General features: G+C 50.6%; 1 protein-coding gene across 1 annotated transcript; it reads left to right on the top strand.

Annotated features, from left to right (window-relative positions):
• Positions 1-6,454: 6,454 nt before the first annotated feature.
• C1QL2 (complement C1q like 2) lies at positions 6,455-7,810 on the top strand (the record flags this gene model as incomplete). The annotated part of the gene is made up of 2 exons (XM_082483660.1): positions 6,455-7,207; positions 7,631-7,810. Exons 1-2 carry the CDS (start codon positions 6,569-6,571, stop codon positions 7,808-7,810), a joined length of 819 nt encoding a protein of 272 aa, XP_082339786.1. The 5' UTR covers positions 6,455-6,568.
• Between the last annotated feature and the right edge of the window lie 9,327 nt (positions 7,811-17,137).

Here is a 17,137-nt window from a genome sequence, read left to right as displayed (position 1 = left end):
GCAGGGCGCCTGGTTTGGGCTATACGGACCGAATTTTATGTATAGCTACCGCAGCACGTGCTTCTGTGGGCTATTGCAACTCTGCCTCACAGAGAGTAAGAAAAGAGCCAGCTCCTGTCCTTCTTCTATGTAATAAAATGCGTTTTCTGCTGTGCAGGACCCCATGTATCCACTGGGTCCATCGAGTGGAAGTAAATTCAGCATTGTGCTGTTAAGACAAGTACCATCGGAAATCCCAGCTTAGGTCAAAAAGAAGTCCACGGTATTTGTGGGGAATGATGGCAGTTAATACAATAAGCCTAACCATTTCTAAACTTTTCCCTCCATTAAGCAAAAATAATCAGTATCGTTATCTTTTATATTTTGTGAATGGAAATAATATTATACGCATTCTGAACATTAACAGGTTCAAATTTGCTTTCAGCAAGAAATGTGAACGTTTTAGCGTAAGGACCATATATATTATGTTTTACTAGCTGTTGAATACACGAAGTTCCAGATAGTTAATTCTGGCAGTGAGAAATATCTGTGAGTCTTGTGATGTGAGAAAGGCAATGAATGAAGCACTTCAGAAGATCAGAGGGTAATGTTATCCATAACTTACAGCAATCATGACAAAAGATAGCAAAACAAAGATACTCACTGGGATGGGTGAGGGTACTGACCCATGGTCTGTGCCTTTACTCAGGATAATCATGATTTCAGCTTCTTAAACGTATTTTACTATGGCTTAGGAAGTGCTTAAGCCATGGATTGCTGGAGGGTGAGAGGAAATACCAGGGAAGCATCACCATAGACTTACTTTGACTGTGACTTTTTTCATAGAATCATAGAATGGTTAGAGTTGGAAGGGATCTTAATGATCATCCAGTTCCAACCCCCCTGCCCTGGGCAGGGACATCTTCTACTACATCAGGTTGTTCATCCAGCCTGGCCTTGAACACCTCCAGGGATGGGACATCCACAACTTCCCCAGGCAACCTATGCCAATGTCTCACCACCCTCAGAGTAAAGAATTTCTTCCTGTTATCTACTCTAAATCTACCATCTTTCAGTTAAAAAACATTACCCCTCATCCTATCACTACATTCCCTGAGAAAGAGTCCCTCCCCATCTTTCCTGTTGGCCCCCTTTAAGTAGTGGAAGGCCACTATAAGGTCTCCCCGGAGCCTTCTCTTCTCCAGGCTGAACAACCCCAACTGTCTCAGCCTGTCCTCATAGGAGAGGTGCTCCAGCCCTCTGATCATCTTCATGGCCCTTATTTTTTTGCTAAATAAGAGGTCTGAGCTGACATGTCTTTTCTTACATTTTCAAGTTAAGGGCCAAATCCAAAAAGGAACTGAAAGAAGGGATTAAAGCAGAATTTAAGCACCTAAATTTGAAATAAAAATGTTCCCTCAGCTCCCGTACAAGCCTAAGTGCACCTAACTGTGGAGATACCTACCTTCAGTCTCCAAGAACCTCAAATGTACAATGGTCAACTTGCACATGTGCCCAGAAACCCCACCACCTCAGTGGGTCTGGGTCCTGCTGGGTCCTGCCAGGGTTATGGGTTTGGTCAGGGGATGGTCCAGCTCTTGTTGGCTGTGGAGAAAACCACATTCAGTTCATGAGCATAGTTTGTGCTGGGGATGTGTAGTTAAAAAAGAGAAAAAAAGCAAACCTTCTGAGAGAAAAGCGAGACAGTGCAGAAGAGTCTTTAGCTCAGCAGTTGGGATGGTCCTTCAGGAATTGTGCATGCCAGAGCCACCCGCTCTCTTTCTCGTTGCACTTGTACCTCACCTTCCTGGCTGGAATTCACAAACAGCTCTCGGAGGAAGAGTGAAACTCCGGATCGGGTAGGTGCTCTCACCACTAAACTAAAAATTGTACTCACCTTTGGTCTTTCCTCTCCTCCTAGCTCAATAAATCTTTAATTCTTTTTATGCAAAGAGGAGCAGATTCAACATAAGGGCATGCGGTGCTCTCCTCCCTGCTCTCTCCATCTCCCCTGGGTAGCTTGCACCAGGAGGACTGTGGCAGCCTCGCAGGGAACACAGGTTGGGGTTTCTCAGGCAGCAAATTCAGCTGAACCCAGACCTCCTCCTTGGCACCCTGCTGACAACCTCCCTGTGAAAAACAAATGGCCGCGGCCTTGAGGAGTGTCCTGTGTTTGCCTCTTGGATGGACAGGCTCTGACCACGCTGCGGAAGGTGGCTCAGCCTTGGGGACAGGGGTGGTTTGAAAGCTCAGCCCTGAGCTCCGTCAGTCACTGGCGTGCTTGCTTCGTGTCTCTCCGGAGGGAGCCCTGACCAGCCTGTGGAATTATTCTTCCTTCCTCTGCCCCTGTGAATATTTCACTATTTTTAGAGCAGAATAAATCCTAGAGAAGGAGCTGAAGAAGATCCAACTCACAACGCCCTGCAGCTGGAAGGCTGAGACTATTTGTCTGGAAGACTGGAAAGGTAGTTCTAAAAACCTGCTCCAAATCTGATAAAGGGGGAGAGACTGGAACAAGTCTCCAACATCTCAGGTTGGTGTCCTCACCATTCCTCTGTATGTAGTGGCAAATGCATGTGATAGTAGTGAGAGGCCAGATCCAGCAGGGCCTCTCTGGAAATGCCTGCGGGAGATGAATCTGGTGGAGCAGAAACATCTTTTGAGAGTTACTAGCATCCCCAGCTGAGTGGCTCTGCCTTGAAATAGAAATTAAGGAGGAGGTAACTGATGGAAATTCATGTGCCCCTGGAATTTTGGAGCTTCAGTGCAAAGCGTCTGGGTTCTTGACTGTCTAAATTTCGGAATTATGCCTGACCTGTCAAACACTTTCCTGAGAGGTCAGGTTCCTGAGTCTTTACATCACATCTGAAAATGGACTTTTGAGTCAGATCCACACAAGCTTTAAGGTGCTTAACTATTGCTTTGGCCAATCACCAAAGCTCCTGCTCGTCCCATCGTCTAATGCTGAGGTCCAGACACCCTCTGAGTTTCACCAGGGATGCTCTGTGGGTGCCTTTACCGCTCTCTCTGGGCACACCCAGAGGCACTTGAGTCTTGCCAGCCCTGAGCAGCCTGCAATGGAGCACCACCCTGGCTCACTTTTTGAAAGATGCTGCCCTGGTTTGAGGTAAAACAGGACCAATTTTGTTCAGTAGTTTAGTTCCTTCTAAACTCATAAGTCTCTTTTTCCTCCTCTGCCTCTCTCTTTGAAGAGGGGCAGAGGAGAGCATCTGTTGGTCCCATCTGGGGTCCCCCAGGTCCCCAGTAGCGGATTTTGGCCGAAACCACGACAGATGCGAAGCGCCTGATTTTAAGAGGGGCTTTGGTACTTGTCACCTCAAACGAAGGAAGGTACCTCCCTGCAGGGCATTGCCTGATTAGCTGATTTGGTAATTTCCTGCTCCTTGTACTGCTGCGGTGCATCCCACTGCGTGGAGAAAGCAGGCACAGAGCAGCCTAGTAGCAGCCTGTATCAGAATTGTAAGCTGAGTGTTGCCATGTACCTTTTTGTGACTATATTCCTAAATACTTACTGGCGTAGGATCAGTGGGTGGTACCGGCTGCCTCATCGATCACGATGCTGCTTCTTGGGGCAGAAGATGCATTACATCAGTCAGGCCATAACTGCAGGTCTCCAGGAACGTAGATCCTACTGGAGTTACACATTAAAGTCACACTGTGTTTACCTTAAAGCAAACTGACGGAAGGATTAACTAGGTGATCGGTCCATCTCACCGCATCACAGAGGAGTAATTAAATTATTCCCAAACAAAATTGCTAGAATTTGAGACCCAGCCTAACTACTGATGTCTCTGTAACCTTCTCTGCCTGCTTGTTCAAGTTCTCAACTGTCCTTGTTAAGAATGGTGCCAATCTCGTCCTGCTGAAAGTTAGAATGCGTTTCTTCGTCGTCATCTGTCCTTGTTGATCCGTGGGAATAACAGACCCCGTCACAGAAAATTATTCTGGCTTTGCAGAAGGGGCTGGTGAACCTCCATTTGGAATATAGTTCCCAGCACCGGTCACCTCATTATAAAAGTGAGTTAATGCAAATAGGGAAGTTGCAACAGAACCCAAATGATACAGGAACTTAATTATTCAGAAAAGGGTTAGAAAAGCTACAGTGTGGCTGCTGCCTTTGGAAAACAGGAGATTAAAAAGCCACGTTTGGGGGGTTTGCAGAGCTCCAGGGGAATAGCAAGGATTCACGTACACGGGGAGAGCCGAGCTCGTGACAAATACCAGAACAAAAGGGAAATTAACAGAAGCTTAAGTAGGGATGATCAGCAAAGCAGTGTAATTTATTTGTGCATTTATTTGTATTTAGCACAGTTAATATATGGAAAATTATACTAGGGCTGTAACAGAAACAACTATTAGAATCATTTTACAAAGCTTTAGACAAGTGTGGGGGCTTATAATAACACTGTGGGATGCAACTGGTAATTCTGGAGAGGAAAAGGACTTACATCTTTGTCACAATCTTGTCTCTTCAAACATTTAGCTGCATTGTGCTAAGTAAGAGACCTAGTTACTCTAATATGACTATCTATACAATTATCAGGGAAAGGTTTTCATTTAAAAGATTAATTTCTCTACCGGCTTCAAATACATAGGTGTGGAAAAAAAAACAATAAAAAATCAGAGACACTTGGGGGGCAAGGGATGAATCCTTATCTGAGCAGCAGCAGAGCAAAACCTGAATAATTCCAGGAAAAAAATGCTGGATGCACACAAGGGCGTAACTGAGATGAGATCTGGTCCTGAAGTATATCCATTGCAGATGGGAAAGCCTTGATGTCCCCTCCTTAAATTTCAAGGAAGCTAACAAAAGACTCCCAGGTCCTTTTAGGGCATTTCTACAGTTTTTGGAACAAGCGTGTATGTCACCATTTGCATACGATGCCTCCAGGCCATCGGCTTCAACAAGCATGGGATCAGGCTGAGCCGCTCGCTTCCGTCAACCTACAGCTTTGCCCGTTTTAAGACAAAACATACTGCCACCAACCCTGGTGACCCCGCTGGAAATTCATCCTTCTTATGCACCAAGGGAGCGGGGGAGGACACCGAAATGTTGCCCTTAAGAAATATCACTGTGCTGCTCCCTTCTTTCCGGGACGGGTGCGTAACCCCCCGCTATGAGATGCATGGGTAAAATCACAATTTATTCTCCAGAGGGGAGATCCCTGTAGGCAGTTAACAATGCAACAGCTCCCGCTGTACTACCACCGTTTACTCAGAAAATCAAAGGCGATTAATCACAATTTCTCGATTGAGGGAAACCCCACTTGATTTGGACCCATCGTTACGCAGGGAAACCTACAAAAAACCTGTGCTTTAACCCAACCTAAACTCTGCTAAAGGTATTTTTTCCCAGGGCTCCCCTTCCACCTGGCAAGCCCTGCCGGGTTTGGGGAAATCGGGACGGGTGGAACGCACTTTAATTACACTTGGATGTCTTGACGAGCAATATCCAGCCACGGAGTCGTCCCGTTCATCTTTGGGCCGCCGAGGCTGGACGGGGGGGGGGCTGAGGAAGCCAAGGGAGACACGTCGGGGCAACCTCCTGCCTGCTCGGGGCTTTCCCCGCCCCCCCGACCCTGCAGAAAGCGGTGTAGCTCGGCGGCGGCAGGAGCTCACCTCGGCGGGACCGGGGAGCGCGCAGGGGCCGTCCCGCCGCGGGCAGGGAGGGATGGAGGGACGGTGAGATGGAGGGACGGAGGGAGGAAACAGCTTCGGGCGACAGTGCGATGCGTCCCCGACCGTCCCTGTTTCAGTGGGACGCAGTTTGGGTGGTACACGCAGGGACTCCACCGGTGGCGGTGGGGCAGGAGGAGTGCGTCTGTCCCCCTCCGTCGTCGTCCCCCCCCCCGCCCCCGACCAGTGCCAGCCGTCGGGGGTGTGCGGGACGCCCCGCCGCCTCTCCCCTCCTCTCCGCCCGCCCCGCCCGGGGGGCCGCGCCACCACCGCCACTCCGAGCGCCAGACGGACAGATCGCGGGCCGCAGCAGCGGCGGAGCCCCGAGCCCCCACCCCCCACCCCCCCGGGCGGCTCCGCCCCGGCCCCCCGCGCCCCACGCCCGGCCCCGCAGGTGGGTCCGCCCGCCCCGCTCGGCTCCGCGTCCCCCCCCCCCGTCGGGGCGGCGACGGGGGCGGGCGATCCTGTCCCTCGTGTGTGGTGTGGTGTGTCCCCGTTCCGCTCCCCCCTCCCCCGATCCCCCCCCGGCGGGAGCGAGGGGCAGAACCGGGCGCCCGCTCAGCGCGGAGACGCCCCCGCTCCGGCCCAGCCCCGCCGGGCGGACGGGGCGCCGCGTCCCCTCGGAGCGGAGCGGGACGGCGGCGGCGGCGGCTGCGCTCGGCGGCGGCATGGCGGGGCGAGCTGCCGGGCGGCGGGCGGGCTGAGGCGGGGGCCGGGCGGGGAGGCGCCGGCGGCGGGGGGCTCACCGCCTTTTCTTGCCGTCCCCCGCAGGGAGCGGCCGGCCCCCCGCGCCACCATTGCCTCGCACGGCAAGGAGGACCTGCTCGCCGTCGCCGCCCGGCTCTGGCAGCGGAGGAGGCGGCTGCTAGCCGCCGCCGGGCTCGCCCTGGCCATGGCCGTCGCCCTGCTCGTTGCCGTACCCCTGCTGCTGCTGCAGGCGCCCGCCGAGAGCGGCGCCCACTACGAGATGATGGGCACCTGCCGCATGATCTGCGACCCCTACAGCGGCGGCCGCCCGCCCGGCCCCGGCAGCACCGCCGCCGTGGAGGCCCTGCAGGACCTGGGCGCCAACCCCCCGCCGCCCTTCGTCCAGGGACCCAAGGGGGAGCCGGGCCGGCCGGGCAAACCGGGCCCCCGCGGACCCCCGGGGGAGCCGGGTCCGCCGGGTCCGCGGGGCCCGCCGGGGGAGCGGGGCGACGCGGGGAAGCCGGGGCTGCCCGGGCTGGCGCTGGCGGGCGCGGGCGGCGGCGGGAGCGGCGGCGGGGCGGCGGCGGGCGGCGAGGCGGCGGGCGGGCTGAGCGCCGCCTTCAGCGGGCCGCGCATCGCCTTCTACGTGGGGCTGAAGAGCCCCCACGAGGGCTACGAGGTCCTCAAGTTCGACGACGTGGTGACCAACCTGGGCAACCACTACGACCCGGCCAGCGGCAAGTTCACCTGCCAGGTCCGCGGCATCTACTTCTTCACCTACCACATCCTCATGCGCGGCGGCGACGGCACCAGCATGTGGGCCGACCTCTGCAAGAACGGGCAGGTGGGTCCCCGCCGCTCCTCCGGCTCGTCCTCCCCACCCCGGGTCTCCCTCCACCATCCCCCCCCTACCCGGCCCCGGCGCCGCCCGCGGGCACCGGCCGCCGCCGCTCCCGGGGAAAGGAGCAGCCGGAGCATCCTCCCCGCCGTCGGAGCGGGGGTGCGCCGCGGGGAGCAGCTTTAGAGCCGGGACAAACTCCCAACTCCCGGCTTGCGAACTTTCCTGCCGGGCTGGGGGGGGCGGGAGGTCACGGGAGTAGCGGAGGAGCTGGGGAAGAGGGGCTTGGGGGGGATGATGGAGGGGCTGGGGAAGAGGGGCTTGCAGGGGATGATGGAGGGGCTGGGGAAGAGGGGCTTAGGAGGACTGATGGAGGGGCTGGGGAAGCGGTTTTTGGGGGGCTGATGTACCCCCTGGCTATGTTGGCAGGTGCGGGCCAGTGCTATCGCCCAGGACGCGGACCAGAACTACGACTACGCCAGCAACAGCGTGGTGCTGCACCTGGACTCCGGCGATGAGGTGTACGTCAAGCTGGACGGGGGCAAAGCGCACGGAGGCAACAACAATAAGTACAGCACTTTCTCTGGCTTTCTTTTATACCCCGATTAACACAAAACAAGCGACGTGACACAACTGGCCCTGCCAATGATACATGTGGGGCTGGTTGGCGTTTCTGTACCCCGTTGTGCCGCTGTTCCTGCTGGTGTCTGCTGTCTCCACAGGTCACTTTAGCTCCATTATCAGTTTGTATGTTTTTTTTTTTTCTTTTACCCCTGTGGAAACGAAATAGAAGTGAAACAAAGCGGTCCCCTTTCCTTACTCTCCCCCATTTGCTCTGAACCCCCCTCTCCCTTTGTCAGCCTCGGTGTTTTGTGCGTCACACGAGGAACTCGGCAGCTTGAAACTCGAGTGGTTCCTGGGGGGTATAAAAGAGCCCTGAGTTCGGACTGTGCCGCACACGGAATTTGAACCTGTCACTTTTTTTTGTCAATGAGTATTAATTATGATGGCAAATTTTCAGCTCAACTATTCACAAAGTGCGACTGGACCATAACTGTTTTTTCCTCTGCTGCTTTGTTTGTATGGGGTCAAGTGTAAACTTTTCTTTTCTGTGCAATGCGATGCTCGCGTGAATGGTGGTGTCATTAATGTCAAACCTGTTCCTGTCTGCAAAAGAATTCAGTCGTTGACCACAATCACCAAAATATCACATTAAATTATGTTTTTAGACAATGCCTTCTTGCTGTCTGTCTCTTCCAGTGCTGCAAAGGAGCATTGCGGTGGTGCCATGGGAGGATGGGAGGTAAAGGGGGGGTCACTCCAGTCCTTGAGGATTGCAGCAGCATTTCAAGTTAGGGTGGCGCACCCTGGTTAGGTCTTGATTATGATTCAAGGGGGCTGGGAAGAAGCAGAGGGAAAGGAAAAAAAGGTTCACCTTTGTGTGCTTTTTTTAAAAAGGTGGCACACAGTCATCAAGAGGTGAAAGTGGGGATGTGGAGCAGATCTCCTAAACAGATTTACTGGGTACGAGCCTGATCCAGATGTTAGTGAAGTGCAAGAAAAGCGGTTTAATCGGCGATTATGGAAAGCCGTGTTTCTATAACACGCTTGACTAATGTAGGAAGGCAGCGGGAGAGAAAGTCTGTCTGAACTCCCACACTTGCAGTCCGTGTATGGGTTGGAAACCACACCTGACTGTCGGTGGGTCTGCACAAAAGGGGGTCTCACCAAAGACTGACAGAGTCAGACCACTTGCGAAGGTTTTCTCCTGCTGGTCCTCGGTAAATCCCAGCCACTCGGTGTGCTTTTAAAAGTGCACAGGTGTGTGACTAGTGCGTGTGGTTCTAAGCCTTTGGTGAGGAGGTGCATCTTTCATCATCTGCCCAGTAGGTAACCTCTTCAGTTTGGGTGAATTCAGGTTACTTCGCTGAAGCGAAAAGAACCAAGTCGATATACAAAAGCTCTTGCTTTCATTTTGTCGTCTTGTCATTTCATTTTTCCCTCCTGAAGGTCTTACCTCCCTATCAGCTTACAGCCCTCGGCAGCGTTAGTGCAGTTTCACAGGTAGGAGAGGCGGGAGCCAGACTGCAACTGCTCTGCCGAGGCTGGAGCTTTGCCCCTGCCCTGACTTTGCAGGAGGAAAGGGAACCACAGTCGGGATAAACTTGTTCCAGCCCCACTTTGGGGTAGCCCAGCGATGACCGAGTTCTTACAGTCTCTTCTGTCTCCTGCCTGGTCCTCGGTAGGTATTGTCTTCTCGTTGGCTGGAAAAGGAGGGTCAGAGAGAGAAAGCAATTCCTCCCTTCGTCCCATCCTCAAACATCCCCCAGCTGAGGGAAGCAGAGTTCATAACCAGGTACATGTGTTAGACACTTATCAATCTCTAATGTCATGTCGATTTGTACTATTTAGAATATGATTAAAACCAGTGTCTGAGACCCAAATGAAGTATAATTGCTATGGATCCTCAATTCCCCCCGGATCCGTAATCCTTTCTGACTATTCCTCCCCTCCCCTCCGACGAAATGGAGCTTAGACACAAAGCCCTCAGTTTAAATTTAAAAAAATTAAAATTGACATGCAGCAGCATTAGCAGGAGCCGGGAGGAATTCTAAGGAGGTGCCTGGGCTCTGCTTTATCCTTTGCATTAAGAAGCAATTTGTACTTCTAACAAAGACCCAACTGTTCCCCCTTGGCAAAAGGGCAATGAAGATGCCTTGCAAGGGAATTGCTGTTCACAATACTTAAACAAATTTGAATCTTAGATTTTTAAATCTGTATTCCCTGGTGGAGCCTGCTCCTCGCAATTCAAATGCAGGGCTGGCGGTGTGTGCCTGCCAAGGTGTCAGTAGCTAAGCGGATGATGGATTGATGAGGCAATGGGAAGACACAGGCTCACAGTGGCGGTTTGCCCCGACAGTGATCTATGTATCTGCACATTATCAATGTCATGAGGAGGCTTGAACCACCCTCGCTAGATGTCTCATTTTCCACTTATCTCTTATGTACTAATTATCAGGCTGGATTATTCCCTGGGATAGAAAAAAAAAAAAAAGCTCGTTGCCACTCCACTGACAGTTTACACAATCGATAGAATGAACGTCTCCCTCGGCAGCTCGCAGGCTTTTTTGTTTCCTCTCCTCATCGAAGGGACCTCCGAGATTGCCTCTGTGGGGGGTTGATGGCTCCAACCCAGCGTCTGCGGCAGTGGTGCTTGGACAGGCTCCTCCATCCCGGTCATCGTGGTACTGGCTCAGTGTGGGGGTCGGTTTTATTCTGAAGTAACACAGGGAGAAGCAATTGGGAGATGGAAAACTTTAGCACTTGGTGGTGCAGCTCTCCAGAAAAAGCAGAGGCGGCGTTGCGGATGGGGACGGCAGTCCCTGCGCTGCGGGTGGCCGTGGGTGAGAGCAGGGTGATGCGCAGCCCAGCAAGCAGCCGGCGGTGGGCTCCTAACCCGCTGGGCTTCGACTGTGTCCTCCTCCCCTCAGATGCGGTCAATGGGTTGTATATGTTCTGTGGAGAAAGGGATGTTTGTAGCGGGAGATACCCTGGTCCCCTGGTTTGGATCAGGGGAGGAGAGTTAATGTGTACTTCAGCTTCCTCTGGGACCAGCTTTCCTAAATGATACTGGCATCTCAACCAACTAATAGGCAGTGTCTGCTTTGGAGTTCTGACCCCTCAGAGGTGTTATTTTACTTGACGAGTAAAGCAGAAGCTTTTAAAAAATCGTGAGGTGATCAGATGTGATGCGAGTAGGGAAACATCGCTGAGAGGAGTGGAAGGTCGGCGTTTTAGACAAAGGGTACTTCTGTGTTGTGCCCAGCTGTGTGCTCAAGTTAAAATAATAATTAAAAGGTGAAGATAAAAAAAAATAGACAGGTGTTCATGCTCTCAAGGCAACTTAGTTATTGCACCAGCAAATCCCTGATCTTTGTGCTACGGATGTGCATCCTTGACCCTGGTCTGAGCTCCCTGTGCTGTGCCTGGGCAGCACTGGCTGTGGAAGAGGGGAGCAGGGAGACATCCAAGCACACAAAACACTGTGGAAGGGGAAATGGGGATGCTGCTGAGAGCCCCGAGAGGGGTGCCAGCCACCCCTTGTCTGCGGCTGTTCCCTGGAGGAAGGCATTCAGGTTACTCTCCGGCAAGCCAGCGGGCTCATGGCTGGGCACTTGTTTTCTTCTGTTTTGACCTTCATTGGCTTGGAGAGCTCCAGGCAAGTCTCTAGGGAGATGGGGGAGGAAATCCTGCTTTGGCTTGAGTGAAGCAGGTTACCTGCTGGGGCTAAGTTTTCACCAGGCGGCGTACAGAAAGAGTTTTCTGAGGATCCCCATGCTGCCAGCGCAGCTGGGTGTCTGACCTCCCGTGCAGAGTCTGGTGCCTCTGTGTTTTCCAGGATCTGGGCTGGCAGATTTTCTCCTTGATGCTCATCCCTTTGTGGAGTGATGTCTGGGTTGATGGGGCCACGCTGGCCCACGGCGGGGCAGGACAGCCCCACGTCTGGCTTCTCCTCGTTCCCTTTTGCTGTTAGAAAAGCAAAGTAGCTGCTTTTTGTGCCTCATGGCTTCACACGTGTGCATTGAGCCACGCTTTGGTCTTGGTCTTACTGCTTTTGCAACTCACTCCAGGCATTTTTCTTGGTGATTTAATGCTTGCTTTTCTCCTTGCTTGGCTCCTCCAGTGGCTCACCTGGCTGGACGGGTTTAATTTGTGAACTCAAAGTAGGGAGGGTTGGTTTGGTGGGTGCTCGAGTGATTTTTTTCTGTTTGTGCCACAGGCTAATTATATTAAAAGGGTCTGTGGAGGACAGAGGCAAAATAATGTCTATTTTAAATGTAATATGTTTGTGTTAAATACCTTTTTTTTTTTTTTTGGTAATGTGCCATTTTTATTTTCCTTATTGTGATTGGACTAAACTCTGGGAAAAAATTCCTGCTAACGTCCTGGGTCTTAGTATTGTCTCTGGGATACAGGAAGCTGTCAGAATAAAATAAAGACTGACTGAACGTTCACTGACTTTGAGACTCCAAAGAGTTTGGTCCTTTTTACTGCGAATGTCTGCATCGTACAGAGATTTGGAAGATTAATTACAGATGAGAGAGGTAAACTGTCACCGTGTGAACACCCTGGCACTTACGGGTGAGAGCCTGCACTCAGCTGGTTTCACGTCTAATGGCAGAAAGAGGTTCCGCTTGACGATAAGCTGTGGCTAACATGCAAACGAGGGCCCATTTCTCTCGACCAAGCCCGTGCCAGTTCAGAAGTTGGTCACAGGTGCCACAGCAGAAGTGGGGGAGATGCTCCACTGTTTCTGGAGCCCACCACTCGCCCTCGAGCAAGCTTCGTGTTTGAAGGCTTCGTGGGGGATGAAAGCAGGGATCTGAGCTCCTTCTGACTCCCTCTGATTTAAGACCAGTTTGTTACTGGTCTTAACCACGAGTTACGAAGAGGCCAGTAGAGGGCAATGCTGGTCCCCTGGAAACAGCCTGCGGGACAGGGGCACTACCTCCTGGGCAGGCAAGAAGCTGAGGCTGCGGTATGGTTTGATCCCCTAGGCTTGAACTTGCATTGGACTTCCCCTTCTTTCCCCCTGTGTTTCAGGCTGAAGCCCTGAGAGCTGGTGGCTTCGGGTCACAGCCGGGAAGGTGCTGAGCCACTGCTGGGTCCTGGCCCCCGCCGCAGAGCGCTCTGCGGGATCTCGCTCTCAAGGTTTTGCAGAGCGTAATTCCGAAGGAGCTGTGAGTTATGGCCCCTTTTCCTTGTAGAGGGAGCCATAAACGCCCGTCTTCTTTGGGTTCTTCCAGTTATAAAACAGCCTGAATTAACCATTACCCTGTGTGGCACAGCTCTATATTCTAATAAGTGGGAGTGGATTTTTTTTCACGGTGGCTGATGGCATATCCTTTTTTCTGCTGCATTTGCACCTGTTGTTTTTTTTGTTTGTTTGTTTTTGGTGGGTTTTTTTGTTTTTGTTTTTTGCATGAGCTAGGGTAGAAACAGAAGAGGCCTGTTTGATCCCTGTGATCTGCTGCCCTATTAATGCAGGATTATTTCCTCCAGTGTGCTGTGAGCACAGTGACATGGAGAGCGTGGCTTGCCTGCAGCCTTTGGCTGCGCTCCTCCCAGAGAGGGGACATTCACATGATCCTGGCTCTTCTTTTTGCTTGCAGCTGCCAAATCATGTCTAGAAAAACAAACAGAAAAATAATCCAACCCCAGTCTTGAATGCAGCTGAAATGTTTCCTCGGTGCCATTTCTCTTTGTCAACAAATTGCATATTGCTTAAATGTTGTGATGTGATGCCCATCCTGAAAAGGAGAGATCTGCTGCTGAGAATGGTGGGGAAACATGCCCAGGAGATTAACTTGTTTGAAGATGCGAGCTATCCCCTGCACAGGCTTCATGAACAATGATTCTTTGTCCCATCCTAGTTTGAAGATGCAATTTTGATGGTATGATAATGCAGAAAATGTTTTAACTCCCTGGGGAGGAAGCTGCTTTTCAGGTAGTGTCTTGCTCTTCCCTCATTATTGTCATGCTGTTCCTGAAACTTTGTGTCAGCCGTGCTGTGCTGCAGCATATGAATGCATGAGGTGATGGAGATCAGATCCGGGTGGGTTTCTCTCTGTTTTGTTTTGGTATACAGTTGAATTCTTGATGTTTGCTTTTCCTTCTCCTGGCACCTCATTTTTCATGGAGCTGTCCTTCCTGGGATCCCCAAGGGCCGAAGTCTGCTTCCAGGTACACTGATCGAATTCTTCTCAAACTTAGTTTCTCTCAGCATCCGTGGAGTCAGAATCAATCCTTAAGTAAGTAGCTACATGTAGGTACCCTTGGATTGCCAGCGTGGTAACTGGTTCCTGTTATTTGGTGTTTGGGGACGTGTTATAATGAATCTCAGTCTTTGTACCCTAGAGGTGGAAATGGTCCAGCTCCAGTTTGTGTCCTGCCCAGTAAGTGTCACTAGATAAATACCTTTCAGGGAAAATACCATTAGCGTCTGCAGAGAGGGTGGAGTAGCTCCTTTTGCCAGCATCTAGCAACCTGCTTAGCCAAGAGAGGCGTCAAATACCTCTGAAGCTCGACTCCTTCAAGACCCTGCTGAGTGCCTCGCTACAGCTGAGACAGCTTGGCTCCTGAACTTCAGCATCCCCTCTCAAAAGGCAAAGCATCCTCGAGGGGTAACACTGTGCTGCTATTTATCAATTTGTGTGAGAATGAAGCTTGTACATTATTGGAGCCGGAACAATAATTAAGCCAATAAATTCCTTTGTCTTTTTGGGCGTGTTTGCAATTAATATGCAAAATCCCATTGATTCCAGCAACTCCATAATTCAGGGCTCATGGTGTTATTACATTATTGACGGCGTGCACTGTGAAGTCTCAAAAAGACACTGCTGTGCATAGTAAGAATACTGCTGTGGTCCCAGTTAAACCGTTACAGGCTGGGTGAGTCACGGTGCTGCATCAGGTTCTACCAAAGCCTTGGCTGTCAGTAGGGGGTAGGAAGACCACACAGAAATGTGCCTCTATGGCTATTTGCGCTTTATATTGCTTTCAGATTTACGGTGGAAAAGAGGAAAGGCTCAAACTGATGTGAAGAGAAGCTGATTGTAAAGGAAATATGTATTTGGATCAAAGCAAGGCAGGTCTTTAAAACACTCTTAGCTTTAATTCACTTCTGATTGGGCTATCTAAATAATCTTTCCTCAGACAAAGTTCGTTCAAAGCTATGAGAAGGGAGATGGGACAGGAAGGCTGCTCAGAGATGTAATGTTTTCTTTCTTCCAGGGGAACGTTGTTTTGGCAACCTAAGACAAGAGCCCATGACCGCTGAACCCTGTGGTGACTCTCTGCCTAAAATTGCCTTTTGCAGCATCAAAAGAAGTTCTGCTCAAATCTTTTCCAACATCTTTCCCTAAGGCAGCAAAATCAGGGGGACATTGTAAGGAATAATTGGCTCTCAGTCTCAAAATACTTAACTGAGAAGGCCATCTACATGAGATTTTGTTGCCTGTTTTTCTTTACCTCTGGACTCGTTAGCCTCCCCAGGTCTGCAACAGCTCTGCTCTCTGGCTGGAAGGGCTCACGAAAAGGCGTGTGGCTGGTGGACTAGATGTCCTCTATGAGGTTGGTCTGATCCGCATCAAAGCTGGTGGGCAGGTGCTCAGTGGCTTCAGTAGAGCAGGATCAAGGTTAGGTTTAATCTTCGGTTGAGATTTTGTGGTGGTGGTCTTTACTGTTAGTTCTCATGAAGTTACTCGATTTGATCTTGGATTAAATCAATAAGCCTCTGTATTGATATGTACAGTCTTTGAAGCCTGTGGAGCAGAGCGTGGGATGGATGTGCTTTTACTTCAGAACAGCACAAAACAAATACATAGCTGTTGAATTAATTTGTGGTTGATGTTTTCTGAGAACTGCAATTCAGATTTCCTTTTCCATTTCCCACTGCCATCCTTCCAAAGGGAAAAAAAAAAAAAGCCAGGGAGGTAAAACTGAAGCAATTGTAGACTAGTGTGATCCCTGTGTACGCAGAGGCTGTGTGATGGTCTTAGAGAATGGAAGATGAACAACGTGCAAGGTGCTCTCTCTGATTTCAGAGGCAGTATCTTTGATTTTAGGCACCACGACGAAGCAGAATTCTTGATAGCTTGTCCAAGCTAATTTTCTTTTGAGTTAGCGCACTAACTAACTACCTACAACTAACCACAAGCTGTCCTTTTACTTTTTCTTTTCTATTAGTGGACTAATAGGACTGCCAAGTTTTACTTTCTTAGATAGGTCTTAAATGGGAAGCACTTTGTTTCATGGAAGCAAGATGCCTGGAGAATGAATTTGTGCCAGTTTGTAGCCACCCGAAACCTCTGTATTCCAGCAGACTTTAAATTGAAAAATGGAGCTTGCTTCTCATACTAGATTTCTCCAACTACTTTCTCCAAGCAATAGAAAAGCAAACTTGTCAGGTAGGCAGGGATTCATTGCAATAGCTAAATGTTGAGGTATCTGTGAGTGTTTATCACGTGATTTGCTCCTGGAAATCTCTTGAGTGAAATAGGAGAGCCCGGATTGCTTGAGAAGGTCAAACGAGGTGAATATAACAGTCCCCTCTGGCCTGAAAAATCCATGAACTGTGCTGTCAAATGGAAGTATGGACAATGGCAGAGCTGAGATTTTAAAAATTTGTCTTAGCTGTCATAGACTGATGGTGGGAGGGAATGGAGTGGGAGGAATAAGGCTTGTGTTTCACAGAGGGGTTGGGGGTAAGACTGAGCGATTGTCCCGGTCTGCAAACTGAGGTCAACCACTGCCCTCGGACATTTTAAACTCGTCAATTCTACAAGGCACTAATACAAGTCTTCTAGGGGCAGAGTGGCCTGGTGATTTCCCATGCCTTTCCCCATGGGCTTCTCTGTTGGTGGCAATTCCTTGGGCAGGCATCAGTCGGCATCAGGTAATGCAGAGAAAACCGCAGGTTTAACAGATGTGAAGCTGTCTTCTGCCTTTCTCTCTTTTATTGCTGATAAATAAGAAAATTATCTGCAACTGTAGCAAATTATATCCAAAACAGCTGTGGGAATATTACAGATATTGATCATATGACTTAGATGAATCTCCTATACAGTGGTTTCAAAGCCCACTGGGTAATGTAGCATGAGACCGGTTATGGATGATGAGTTGCCAGGAGAATCCGTGTTGTGTGGGACGGTGCCAGTGTGTCCTATGCTCTGCTGTATTCAGTGCCATTGTTAGTGCTGGGACTGATGAAGTAGAAGACCTGTCTGTTAAATCTGCAGATGACATGAAGGCAGAGAAGAGGATTAAATTCAAAATGACCTTGACAAAACAGAGGAAAGGGGTGTAAATAAACCAGAAGAGAATTCAAGAGGTGCAAGTTACCTCTACCTGGAGGCAGTCCATGGTGTGGACATG

This window comes from Vanellus vanellus, assembly GCF_965231255.1.
Source record: "Vanellus vanellus genome assembly, chromosome: 5".
Lineage (NCBI taxonomy): Eukaryota > Metazoa > Chordata > Aves > Charadriiformes > Charadriidae > Vanellus > Vanellus vanellus.
The sequence above is the reverse complement of the archived record's forward strand: the minus strand, read 5'-3'. Positions and strand labels throughout refer to the sequence as shown.